The sequence below is a fragment of the Caenorhabditis briggsae genome (assembly GCF_000004555.2).
Source record: "Caenorhabditis briggsae complete genome, chrIII, whole genome shotgun sequence".
Classification (NCBI taxonomy): domain Eukaryota; kingdom Metazoa; phylum Nematoda; class Chromadorea; order Rhabditida; family Rhabditidae; genus Caenorhabditis; species Caenorhabditis briggsae.
The window spans coordinates 2,075,734-2,088,474 of NC_013490.2; the positions used below are offsets into that span (position 1 = coordinate 2,075,734).

Genomic DNA, 12,741 nt, shown 5'->3' on the forward strand with positions numbered 1-12,741 from the left:
CTGATAAAATGTTACTATTGTTATGGCAAACATTTTATCAGTTTATCACTTTTTGATATCTTTTTCAGAAATCGAGATGATTGACCTCAAAGTTGTTGTTATCAAATTAAACAATTGTAGGTCGTTGAAATGGTTCGAAAACTGGCGAAACACGTCGTGTTGGCTATTGGCGATGGAGCGAACGATGTCGCGATGATACAGCCGGCAAACGTTGGAATCGGAATCTCTGGAGAGGAAGGACTACAAGCAGCGTCTGCGTCGGACTACGCGATTCCGAGATTCCATTTCGTGAGACGACTGCTCCCGGTTCACGGCGCAGGCAAGCATGCGAGATCGGGCAACGGTACGCACGCATGATAACCATCGTGAAGCCAGCAGACAGTGTTCTTCGATCCTCTTATAGGAGCCGAGATAATTGAGCTCAAAGTTGACGGTTTTGGTTGGAAGCTGGTCTGCGACCGCCATTCTTATACTTGCACGTTGAGCTCAATTATCTAGGTTCCTCTGAGAGATACGAAGAATCTGTCAACTGATAAAACGATTGTTATAAAATGAGCAATATTTTATCAGTTGATAGACTCTTGATATCTCTTATAGGAGCGGAGATAATTGAGATTTTCAAAGTGGACATTTACAGATATAGATCGGAAAAGAGGTGCATTCCAATCTAGCCAAATTTGGTATCATTTTGTAGTTCTCTTTGTGGCCTACATTCTACATTCTGGTTCATTCGAAAATTCCAGAATGAACATAAGTTATGCCTGTATTAGAAGGGCGCCCCCTCTCAACCCTAATTCATGCCATTTCCAGGTCATCCTGTACTCATTCTACAAGAACATTTGCCTCTACATCATCGAACTGTGGTTCGCAATCTTCTCGGCATGGAGTGGACAGACGATTTTCGAGCGATGGACGATTGGAATGTTCAATGTGATCTTCACGGCATGGCCACCAGTTGTTCTGGGACTATTCGATCATCCAGTACCGGCTGATCAGATTATGAAGTATCCCGCGTTGTATGCCAGCTTCCAGAACAGAGCATTTAGTATTGGGGTGAGTATGACAAGATGATACAGATTTTGTGAATTGTGATCTGATTTCTTATCATTTCGGTGCTACTTGGACTTTGAAGTAGGCAAGAAACGGACCAAGAACGGACCAACGGCGGGCTGGACCATAACTTTCTTCAAACTCCATATTTTCGAACCAAATAAAATGGATAGGATAGAATTCGACAAGCGCCCCAAGATGATACTAACTGGGATACTGTAGCTGGTCTATGAGCAATTTTACGTGCCAAAAATCGCTACCACGTATGGTTTTTGGGTCATAACTTTGTTGATAGACAAGCTACAGTAACCCAACTATTATCATTTTGAAGTGCTCGTTACCTTCTTTCATATCCATTTTAGTGGGTTCAAAACTATTGATTTTGAAGAAAATCACGGTCTGGCCAGTTTTTGGGCCGCTCGTGGTCCGTTGGAGGCCCGTTTGATGCACAGCTGGTCCGTTGTTTGTTTTCCTGCCATTCTTAGCTAGTTTAATATCAAACTAGCACCATAAATGACAAAGTAAGATAAGACCAACTCTACCTACTTAAGAATGGGCCAAAAACGGACCAAGAACGGACCAACGGCGGGCCGGACCATAACTTTCTTCAAACTCCATATTTTTGAACCAAATCAAATGGATAGAATAGAATTCGACAAGCGCTCCAAGATGATACTAACTGGGATACTGTAGCTGGTCTATGAGCAATTTTACGTGCCGAAAATCGCCACCTCGTAGCTCATATGGTTTTTGGGCCATAACTTTGTTCATAGACAAGCTACAGTAACCCAACTATTATCATTTTGAAGCGCTTCTTAGCTTCTATCATATCCATTTCAGTGGGTCCAAAAGTATTGATTTTGAAGAAAGTTATGGTCCTTTCGTGGTCCGAAAATCTAGTATTTTTCAAAGTTTTTTCCAGAATTTCTCCCTTTGGATCGGGATGGCTATCATTCACTCGTTATCACTATTCTTCCTGACCTACGCCACGATGGAACATCAAGTTGTATGGGACAATGGGTTGACTGGTGGATGGTTGATGTTGGGCAACTGCGCGTATACGGTAGGTATTGCTCAGGTTAAAATTTTTGAAAAATGCCTGAAAATGTGCTCATTTTGAGCCTAATTTAATGAATTTCGAGTTCAAAATCGCTGAAAAATGGCTGAAAATAAACTTTTGAGCGAAAAATCAGTAATGGCCTAGAAACCCAACTTTCCGATTTTCTAGGCCACCTGAAAATATGATATTCGAATTCCGCATAGTCGAAAACCTAGGAATCCCAATTTTCAGCCCGATTGGAGCACTGTGAAAAATTAGGCTCCGCCCACTTTTTGCAATTCTGCCGCACACTTTTCGTTTACCCCTTCTACGTGGTCCTATCTTTCTGAAAATTGGTACATCTAGGTTTTCGACTATGCTAGACAAGAACCTGTTGAAATTTTCTGAATTTTAAGTTTTTAGACTCCGCCCACCTTCACCCTAAACTATTATAACCTATTTTTTGGATTGCATGTGGACGGAGCCTAATTTCTTTGTTACTATCGGATTTGGCATACCTGATTCGCTAGGTGTGCCAATTTTCAGTGCGATTGGGGCACTTTGAAAAATTAGGCTCCGCCCACTTTTTGCAATTCTGCCGCACACTTCTAGTTTACCCCTTCAAAGTGGTCGTATCTTTCTGAAAATTGGTAAACCTAGGTTTTGGACAATGCCAAACAAGAGTATGTTACATGGCTCCGTCCACGTTTAGGCTCCGCCTACTCTTAGGCTCCGCCCACTTTATAATTATTTTAGTCGATTTTAACCCGATTTTCACCATTGTTTTGCAGTTCGTCGTGGCTACAGTATGCCTCAAGGCCCTTCTGGAGTGTGATTCATGGACGTGGCCAGTTGTGGTCGCCTGCATCGGGTCCATAGGTCTCTGGATCGTTTTTGTGATCATCTACGCGTTGGTGTTCCCCCATATCGGTGGAATCGGTGCCGATATGGCTGGAATGGCTTATATTATGATGTCATCGTGGACTTTCTGGTTGGCACTCTTATTCATACCTCTGGCGACACTGATGTGGGATTTGGTTATCAAAAGGTACGTTTTTCAGTAAAAACCCAAGTTTTTTTTGAGCCGAAATGAGCCAATTTAAGTTAATTTTAAATAAAAATGAGCTAAGGCATGAGAATTAGCTGAAAATTGGGCTCAAAAACGAGAAAAATCGCCTAAAATGGACAGCTAGAGCGCTTTTGGCGCGTCAAACTTCGGTGGCCTAGAAATCCAACATTCCGGTTTTCTAGGCCACTTGAAAATGCGATTTTTGAAATCACCATGGTCGATTTGGTATGTCCACCAATTTTCAGCGCGATTGGACCACTTTGAGAAATTAGGCTCCGCCCACTTTTTTGGCAATTTCACCGCACGGTTTTTGAAGAAGCCATTTTGAGCTTTTTTTTTTTGGAAAAAATTGAATTTCAAGCTCGAATAGGGGTAACATTCTAAAAAAAATAGAAGAATTGGCAAAAAACTGGAAACCATGCCGCAGAATTGCAAAAAAGTGGGCGGAGCCTAATTTTCAAAAAATGGTCCTTTCAAGCTGAAAATCGATTTCTAGAGTGAATCGAGTATGTTAAATACAATGGGATTATTTTTAAAAGCCAGAAATCGCTGCGAGACCCAAAAATCCTAAAAATCGGGACCTAAAAGTGGGCGGAGCCTAAGTTCTCAAAATGCTCCAAACGCGCTGAAAATTGGTACATCTACTAAATCGATATTGCTAATTCCAAAAATCACGTTTTCAAGTAGCCTAAAAAATCGTAAAAATGGGTTTTCTAGGCCACCATGGCCCAATGTAGGCTCAAAAGTCGCCTAAAATGGCTCATTTTTGCTCAAATTTTTGCGATTTTTTTTTTGAAATTTTCTGAATCTACAGTAATCCCCTTATTTTTGCAGTCTTTTCACAATCGCAATGCCAACACCACGAGAACTAGCGGTGATGTACACCAAACGGACCACCTCATTCAATGGATTCGAACGGTTAGCCAGGTTGGCTTGTGCTTCTTTACAAAAAAAAATTCCGAAAAGGATTACTGTATTACCTACCTACAGTAATCCTTTTTTCAAAAATAACCAATTTTCACTAGACACCTGGACAAACAGACACACAGACACACTTCTTCTTATCACTAATCTCTCTTTTTTGTTGTTGTTAGGATTTTTAGTTGAAAAATTCCTAATTTTAGGCACTTTTTAGGCTTAAACAGAGGCATTTTTAGGCCTTTTACAAGCCTAAGCCTTCCCAAAAACCCCCAATTTTTTCCAGAAAACCCGTCTTCCTTCACACTATACTAGTAGCCATCGAACGCAGGTTAAAAGCCGCATGCGAATGGGTTTAGGTATACTTCGGTTTTGTTTTTGGCGGAATGAAGAAAGGAAAGTGCGCTCCATTGATAATTTGACCTATTTTCTCGTTTTTCCCGCTAAAAATGACCCAAAATTGACCTATTTTGAGTGATTTTGACCCGAATTATCATTAGAGCGCACTTGCTCAAAAATGTGGACGGAGCCTATTTTTTGTGTTTTTTGGAATGCGTGGGTGTGTGTGTGTGTGTGAATGCGGAATGAAAATTGTGCTTGTTCATTTTTTGGGTTACTGTAGTTTTTTGAATTTTTAGTTTCTTCTTTTTTTTCAAAAATTGGATTTTTCGCGAAAAATAGGCCTTAAATCGGCCTGAATCTAGGCCTGAAAAGCCTAAAAACGGCCTAAAATTGAAAATTTTACCAGCCTAGATATAGGCCTGTCTTAGGCGTTTCAGGCCTTCCAAACCTATTTTAGGCCGATTCAGGCCCTATTTTAGGCCTAGCTATGCTTAATTCGGGCCTAAAATAGGCTCAAAATATGTATGTTTTCTAGGCCAAACAATTTTTTTTTCAAAATGACGATTTTAGGCCTATCTTAGGCTTTTAAGGCCCGACTTAGGCATTTTCAGGCCCTCTAAGGATTGTTTTAGGCATGGCTGAGCTGTTTCAGGCCTCTCAAATAGGTTCAATTTAGGCCTAAATAGATTTTTCCTTTTCAGGCCCTGTCAGGCTTTTCAGGCATGCCTAAGGCCGTCCAACGATTTAGGCCTTGTTTAGGGGCACTTTAAAAGCCTCTTTAGGTCTGTTTCATCCCTATTTTGAATCGAGGCTTTCAAGGCCTTTTAGGCCTATTTCAGGCCTGTCTAAGGTCTTCTTAAGTCTCCTTAACGCATGTACCAGTCCCCGTTTCACGTACCTTTTAAATGTGTGTTTAGGGCCCTTCAGGTCATTTTAGGCCTATTTTAGGCTTGCCTAAGGCCCTGTTAGACCTATCTGGGCCTGTCCTATTCCGTTCCTTCCCTATTTCGAATCACGTTTAGGTCATTTCAGGCCATTTTAGGCTTTTCAGGCATGTCTAGGCCTTCTTAAGTCTCCTTTATGCTTGTACCAGTCCCCGTTTCACGTACCTTTTAAATGTGTGTTTAGGGCCCTTTAGGCCATTTTAGGCCTATTTTAGGCATGTCTAAGGCCTCTTTTAGGCCTTTCTCTGTCATTTTCACTATGTGGTATTTGTCGTTTGTCAGTATTATGTCGTGTGTATAAATCTGTTTGTCCAGGTGGCCTTCCCTTTTCAAATTTTTCGAATTTTTTGAAAAATTCAAATTTCCCGCCAAAATTTGAAATTTCCCGTCACAGCAACTGGGCGGCGAATCAAGGACCAACGAAGGACGGAGCGCACGTCTTCGCGTCGCGATTCAGTCTCCGGAAGAGAATTCAACCGGTGGATTCTGGAGTCGGCTCGCCACGTCATCAGAATTCTGAAAAATCCGAAAATTCATCGTTGACGTCGTCTGGAGGAGGCACGACGTCTTCTGACAATCATCGAAGGAATCGAAAAAACGGAGGAAAATCGAGCGCCGAGTACGGTAGCACAGAAATGTCCACGTGGAATCAGAACTTCGAGGGGGCGGAGCCTGCGTTCAAAAGGGGCGGAGCCTCCTCCTCGCGGTCCTCCTCAACGAATCGAGCGTTTGTGGGCGATCAAAATGTCACTAGGATTACTGTAAACGATGAGGATGAGATGCCACGTGGCACAAGGTTGTGACACTAGCTACAGTAATCCCCCCATACAGTATTCCTATCTGCCAAAAAATCTACAGTATTCCTAAGTCTAAAACTACCGTATTCCCTAAAAAATTCAAATTTGCCGCCAAAAATGTATTGTGTATGTTTTTTTTTTCTCTTTAGCATGTCTTTTTCTTGCATGATGTATGTCTGTCTGTGTATCCACTTGTCCGTTTCTTTTTTTTTTTGAAAAGCTACAGTATTCCTGAAAATTCGTCCTAAAATAGGCTGAAAATCCAGCCCCAATGATGGCCTAAAAGCGTTCAGATAGGCCTGAAAAGCCTGAAAATCTTGAAAATTCGGCCTGAAGACGCTTAAATTAGGCCGAAAAACCTTTAGAAAATGGCCCAAAATCCTTTATAACGACGGCCTAAAAAATCATAAATTGCAGGCTTGAAAACCCTGAATCTAGGCCTGAAAAGTCTAAACAAAAGGCCTGAATTTTTGAAAATTCGGCCTGAAAAGACTGAAAAAATAGCCCAAAAAATTTTTTTGAATTTAAGCCTAAAAGCCTGAAAACGCTTAAATTAGGCCTAAAAACCCTCAAAAATGGCTCAAAATCCTTTCAAACGACGGCGTCAAAAATCATAAATTTCGAGCCTGAAAGGCCTGAATCTAGGCCTGAAAAGCCTAGAAACGGCCTAAAACAGCCTAAGATTGAAGTTTTTACCAGCCTAAAAATAGGCCTGTTTTGGGCGTTTCAGGCCTTCCGAATTTATTTTAGGCCGATTCAGGCCTTATGTTAGGCCTAGCTATGCTCAATGTAGGCCTAAAATAGGCTCAATATAGGCTGTTTCAGGCAAAATCTGAAAAAGCCTGAAAAGCCTAAAAATAGGCCTAAAGCTTTTATATAGTCTGTCTGTGTGTCTGTATGTCCTGGATACCGTCCTCCTCCGCCTCTTCTTCCGTTACTCTCATCCCTCATATGCACAGTACTCAGCCGATTTTTAGTATTTAGACAAAAAAACATGCAAATTCGCTCCATTGAGATATTTTTGAAAAATTATCAATAGAGCGAATTTTCTCCTACTAGCCCCACTGTCTAATTATTTCTCTGTTTTTTTTTCGAATTTGGCGCCAAAAAATTCAAAAAAGTATGGGTTTTTCAGCTACTCATCGAACGTTCTGGAGAATATGCGTCTTCTGACGTCATCGTTACGCGGAAGTACTACTGGATCATCTAGGTCAAGGACCGCTTCAGAAGCGTCGCTTGCGTTAGCGGAACAGACGAGATGTGAGTTTTTGGGCGCAAAAAATGACCCAAAAAACATGAAAAATGGCTTAAAATAAGCTTGAATTAACCCCAAAATCATGAAAAACGGCCAAAAATTGGCCTAAAAAGCCTAAGAACGCGATTTCCATGGCACACACAAAAAGCAAAAAACGATAGGTTCCACCGAGATTTGAACTCGGGTCGCAGGATTCAAAGTCCTGAGTGCTAACCGCTACACCATGGAACCGCACGAGGAGGACAGGAGTGAAAGGCGTAGAGGAGAGTGCGGCGTAGGCGAGAGAGAGGGCGAGGGGGAGACGCAGAGAAGAGAGGGAGCGGGAGAGGGAGGGGAAGAGCGGTTTAGGCGATTTTTGAGCCATTTTTTGGGGTTTTGAAGGATTTTTGTCAATTTTTTTGGGATTTCATAATTTCAGACTAGTTTAAGAGCTATTTTAGGGGTGGAGGCGAGAGAGAGAGGGGGATGAAGAGACGCAGAGAAGAGGAGGAGGAAAAAAGCGGTTTAGGCTCAGATTTGACCATTTTTTCAGCTATTCATAGCCTTTTTACGCCTATTTCAACCCAATTCAGCGTTTTAAACCTACATTTTCGACGATTTAAAAGGAGAAAATGCCCGAAAATCGAAAACATGGGGAAATTGGCAAATGCGCTCTAACAAGGGGGCGGAGCTTGGCGGAATGGGCGGAGCTTGAAAATTTTAACAGATTCTTGTCTGGCATAGTCGAAAACCTAGGTGCGCCAATTTTCAGAAAGATACGACCACTTTGAAGGGGTAAACAAAAAGTGTGCGGCGGAATTGCAAAAAGTGGGCGGAGCCTAATTTTTCAAAGTGCTCCAATCGCGCTGAAAATTGGTACACTCACCAAATCGACTATGAGAAATTCGATAGTAATAAGGAAATTCGGCTCCGCCCACTTTTTATCCATGAAATGTGGTTATTACAAGATTAGGTAAAAGTGTGCGGAGTCTAAAAACCTTTCAATTCGAAAATTCTGTCAGATTCTTGTCTGGCATAGTCGAAAAACTAGGTGTGCCAATTTTCAGAAAGATCCGACCACTTTGAAGGGCTGAAACTAAAAGTGTGCGGCAGAACTGCAAAAAGTGGGCGGGGCCTAATTTTTCAAAGTGCTCGAATCGCACTGAAAATTGGTACACTGAGGGAATCGACTATGGGAAATTCGATAGTGACATTAAAATTAGGCTCCGCCCACTTTTAAGGCAATTTTTCAAAAAAAAAATTTTTTTTCAAAAAACCTGCAATTTTCAAATTTCCAGACGGATTCGCATTCTCACAAGACGAAAGTGCCGCCGTGGCTCAGACGGAGCTCATTCGAAATGTGGACTCGACTCGGGAGAAACCAACTGGACGATGATAACCTTTTTATTGATTATTTTTGCTCTTTTTGGCTGAAAATTTGAATTTTTGGCTGAAATTTTTAAAAACTTTTTTCAACAATTTACGAGTTTCTAGGATTACGGTAGTTCTTTTTTTTTTTGCTCTCTTCCTCTCAAAACCTCTTTTCCCTTTATTGCCAAAATTCTTTCATTTGATCTTTTTTCCCAAAAAAAATTTTTTTTTTCAAAATTTTTAGCCCCGCCCCTCCCTCTTTTAAACGGGCATGTTTCAATGGTTCTTCTTTTTCAAACATATTTGCTCAGCTCTCGTTTTTTTTTTCTTTACAACGAAAATTATCGATTTTTCTGAAATTTTCTCGTTTTTTGTACATTTGATGTTACATGTCTACCCCCATTTTCGTATCATTGTGAGTATTATTACTGCCCCGCCCCCTCCCTGTGAAAATTTCTCTTTTGAGTTTCAAAAATAAATGGATTTTTAAAAAATTTTTTAAAAAATCGACATTTTCCACATCTAGACATCGATGGAGCCAAAAACTAATATGATTTTCGAACTCCCCATAGTTGAAAACCTGGGAATCCCAATTTTCAGCGCGATTGGAGCGTTTTTCAAAAATAAGCCCCGCCCACTTTTTGCAAAACTGCGGCACAGTTTTTGTTTACCCCTTCAAAGTGGTAGGATCTCACTGAAAATTGGTACACTTCGGTTTTCGACTATGCCAGACAAGAATCTATTGAAAATTGTTGAGTTTAAAAATTTAGGCCACGCCCACTTTTATCCCAATATGTGATAGCCCATATTTTTGGTCAAAAGTGGGCGGAACCTAATTTTTTTCATTACCACTGAATTCAGCATAGTCGATTTAGAAGGTATACAAATTTTCATCGTGATTAGAGCATTTTGAGAAATTAAGCCCCGCCCACTTTTTGCAATTCTGCCGCACACTTTTTGTTTACTCCTTCAAAGTGGTCCTAGCTTTCTGAAAATGGTACACCTAGGTTTTCGACTACGCCAGACAAGAATCTCTTAAAGTTTTTAGACTCCGCCCCTTTGTTCGAAATTGCCCCCATATTTTATTGATAATTCAGCATTTTTTCTTGATTTTCAAAGTTCTTATGCTGAATGTACCTCAGAAATCGAAAAGTTTGCAAAAAAAAATTAGAAAAATTTTTAAAAATTAAAATCTCGAAATGTTACTACTTGTAACAAAAGTCGTCACTTTTGTCTTAAAAATTGGATGAGTGAAATAGAAATAACAGGTTATTAATAGAGATTGAGCATCAATTAAAACCGGACCAATTAGGAAAACAAAATAATGAAATTCGTCGAAAATCTCGAAAAGTGAAATTGAGATATTGATTAGGACTGGCAGAGTGAGCAATCCCATTGTCACCGTTAAGACCTTTTCGGCCTTTGAGTTGTGTTTTCGACCGGTTACTGTACTTCTGAAAAAATGCTTAACTTTGAAAAGTTGAAAAAATTGCTGAACATTTGGGGTCCATAAAACTAGGTCAAAAGTGGGCGGAGCCTATTTTCAATACGAAATTTGGAATTTGGGCATTCGATTACCCCAAGGACCAATTTTCTGAGAATCCCACCACTTTGAAGAATCAGGCTCCGCCCACCAGTCTTGCCTCCCGACTTGATCGAAAGGCTGAAACTAGGTCGAAAAGTGGGCGGAGCCTGATTTTGACTTTAAAATTGACTCCGCCCACTTTTCAGTACGCCCTAGTAAAAAGCCAGAAGCTAGGTTGAAAAGTGGGCGAAGTCTAATTTTGACCGAAAACTTGTAATTCACTTATTTAATTACTTTGGGATACCAATTTTCATATCTCTAGGGCCATTTTGAGAAAATAGGCTCCGCCCACTTTTTGCAATTTTGCGACACGTCCTGGTAAATAGCCAGAAACTAGTTCAAAAAGTGTCTGGAGCTTATTTTAGATAAGCCATTCGAATTTTACACATTTGATTACCCCAGGACACCAATTTTCATATCTCTAGGGACATTTTGAAAAAATAGGCTCCGCCCACTTTTTGCAATTTAGCGGCACGCTTTTATTTTTTTTCAAAAACTCACAAATGTTTTCTTTGGCGAAGTTTGAGCAGCATGAAAATATTCAAAAATGCAATTGTTAACAGCACAAATGGATTGATTATCACTTCGATTTTCATAGGAAGTGGCTGGAAAAATTTATTTTCAGAAAAACTTTTTTTTGAATTTTTGTATTGCTCATCCTACTTACCGTAACCTTCGCATCATGATCAATAAACGAGGCAATCATTATCGAAGCATGTGGATATGGACCGCCCAACGGTGTACAAGTGGCCGAATTCAAAAATCTAGGAATCGCCAAAAGAAATCCCAGGGAAATGAAAAATGGGGTCAAGTAAGATAGGTAAAGTCCCACTTTCTGGAATTTCCAGCTTTTTGAACTTGTTATGGTCTAATGTGAAATTTTATGAGCTTTCGATTGGTACAAAAATCAATACTCTAGGATCAAAATGGGCGGAGCTACAGCAATTTTCAAATTTTTTTCTGAACTTGCTGAAAAAGTATCTAAAACTCGGAACTTTTGAAAATGAATACTTTCATGATAATCAGCTTGCTTGAAAACGCAATTCCACAAATTTTCAGCTCAAAATCTCTACTTTAAAGGGAGAAACAAAAAACATGCGGCGAAGTTGCAAAAAGTGGGCGGAGTCTAAAAGTTCAAAATGATCCTAGAGAGATAAAAATTCGTACTATCAAACGCTGGCAACTCAAATTTTAAATCAAAGTTAAGCTCCGCCCACTTTTTGACCTAGTTTTCGGCGTTTTACTGTTTTCGGCGCTTTACAAAACCGCAAAAGTGGGCGGAGCCTATTTTCAAGGGCATGGGATTTTCTTCAAAACCTGTTATCTTGGGGTGATCAAATGTGTGAATTCTAAATTTTATGTCAATTCCAAGCTCCACCCACTTTTTGACCTAGTTTTCGGCTTTTTACTATGTCTTACGGCTACACCGTAAAAGTGGGCGGAGCCTATACCTTCAAAGTACTCGGATCTTTATCAAAATTTGCACCCTGGGGTAATCAAGGACGTAATAACCAAATTGTCAAATATTAAATTAAAATTAGGCTCCGCCCACTTTTAAAGGCTCTCACCTCCTTCAAGTAATTATTAGTTGAGAATAGGAACACTCGCATAGTGCAAAATAAGATAATGGAAAAGTATTTGGAATAAATAATTGAATAATTCGAAAATACAGTAATCCTAGCAATTTTCGCGGGCTTTTCCATGGCACACCATACCGTAATCAGGCCGGTATTCGGGATTCGGGCCACGAAAAAATCGATAATCACATGAAAAATGCAGAATAATTGCATAATTAAAAATTGTCGAAATAGATTTGGGTCCAAATTATTTTTGCTTAAAACAGACCGTTTTTTCAGATAAAAATGGGTCATTTTTAGGAGGATTAGGCCTACAGGGATACTGTAGAGCAGACTACAAACTGCGAAAATGGAAAAATAATTGAAATTTTCGTATTGGAATTCAAAATATTCACGATGCCCAAAAACTGTGTGCTTGTGAGCGTCATCTTCAGAAGACATGTAATATTTTTTTTGTCTGAAAATTTCAGATTTTTCAGAAAACAAAAATTTGTTTTGAGCATTTTTCTTTCTCTTCCGTTTTCTAATTAATCGGGAAATTTTGGAGTTTGTTTGTGCTCTTGTTTTTATGATTGATTTCCTGAGAAATTAATTTTCTGAAATTTTTGAAAATTCCGAGAAAATCAAGCCTTCCTGATCAGGAACCTGGATTTTAAACAAGGCGGTGACTAATTTTGAGGACAATTTTGAATTTTACATGTTCGATTACACCAGGGTACGAGTTTTGAAAAAGATCGCATCCCTTTGAAGAATTAGGCTCCGCCCACTTTTTCTACATGTGCCACGCACCCTTTTAAAGTGCCGAAAACTAGGTC

General features: G+C 39.9%; 2 protein-coding genes and 1 non-coding gene across 3 annotated transcripts in view; 1 reads left to right on the plus strand and 2 right to left on the minus strand.

Moving 5' to 3' along the window:
* Nucleotides 1-8,789, plus strand: part of Cbr-tat-1 — a gene marked incomplete at both ends in the record, with an annotated part of 18,659 nt that extends 9,870 nt beyond the window's left edge. The window contains 7 exons of the mRNA XM_045243445.1: nt 121-315; nt 811-1,053; nt 1,973-2,113; nt 2,881-3,137; nt 3,993-4,085; nt 7,295-7,419; nt 8,692-8,789. Coding sequence (XP_045094637.1) covers nt 121-315; nt 811-1,053; nt 1,973-2,113; nt 2,881-3,137; nt 3,993-4,085; nt 7,295-7,419; nt 8,692-8,789 — 1,152 coding nt within the window. The remainder of the gene's footprint in view (nt 1-120; nt 316-810; nt 1,054-1,972; nt 2,114-2,880; nt 3,138-3,992; nt 4,086-7,294; nt 7,420-8,691) is intronic.
* CBG28750 lies at nt 7,574-7,645 on the minus strand. Its single transcript has one exon. It is a non-coding gene (tRNA).
* A 1,161-nt stretch (nt 8,790-9,950) lies between the features above and the next one.
* Cbr-sru-45 lies at nt 9,951-11,959 on the minus strand (the record flags this gene model as incomplete). The annotated part of the gene is made up of 4 exons (XM_002640956.2): nt 9,951-10,218; nt 10,851-10,954; nt 11,017-11,184; nt 11,918-11,959. 4 exons carry the CDS (start codon nt 11,957-11,959, stop codon nt 9,951-9,953), a joined length of 582 nt encoding a protein of 193 aa, XP_002641002.2.
* Between the last annotated feature and the right edge of the window lie 782 nt (nt 11,960-12,741).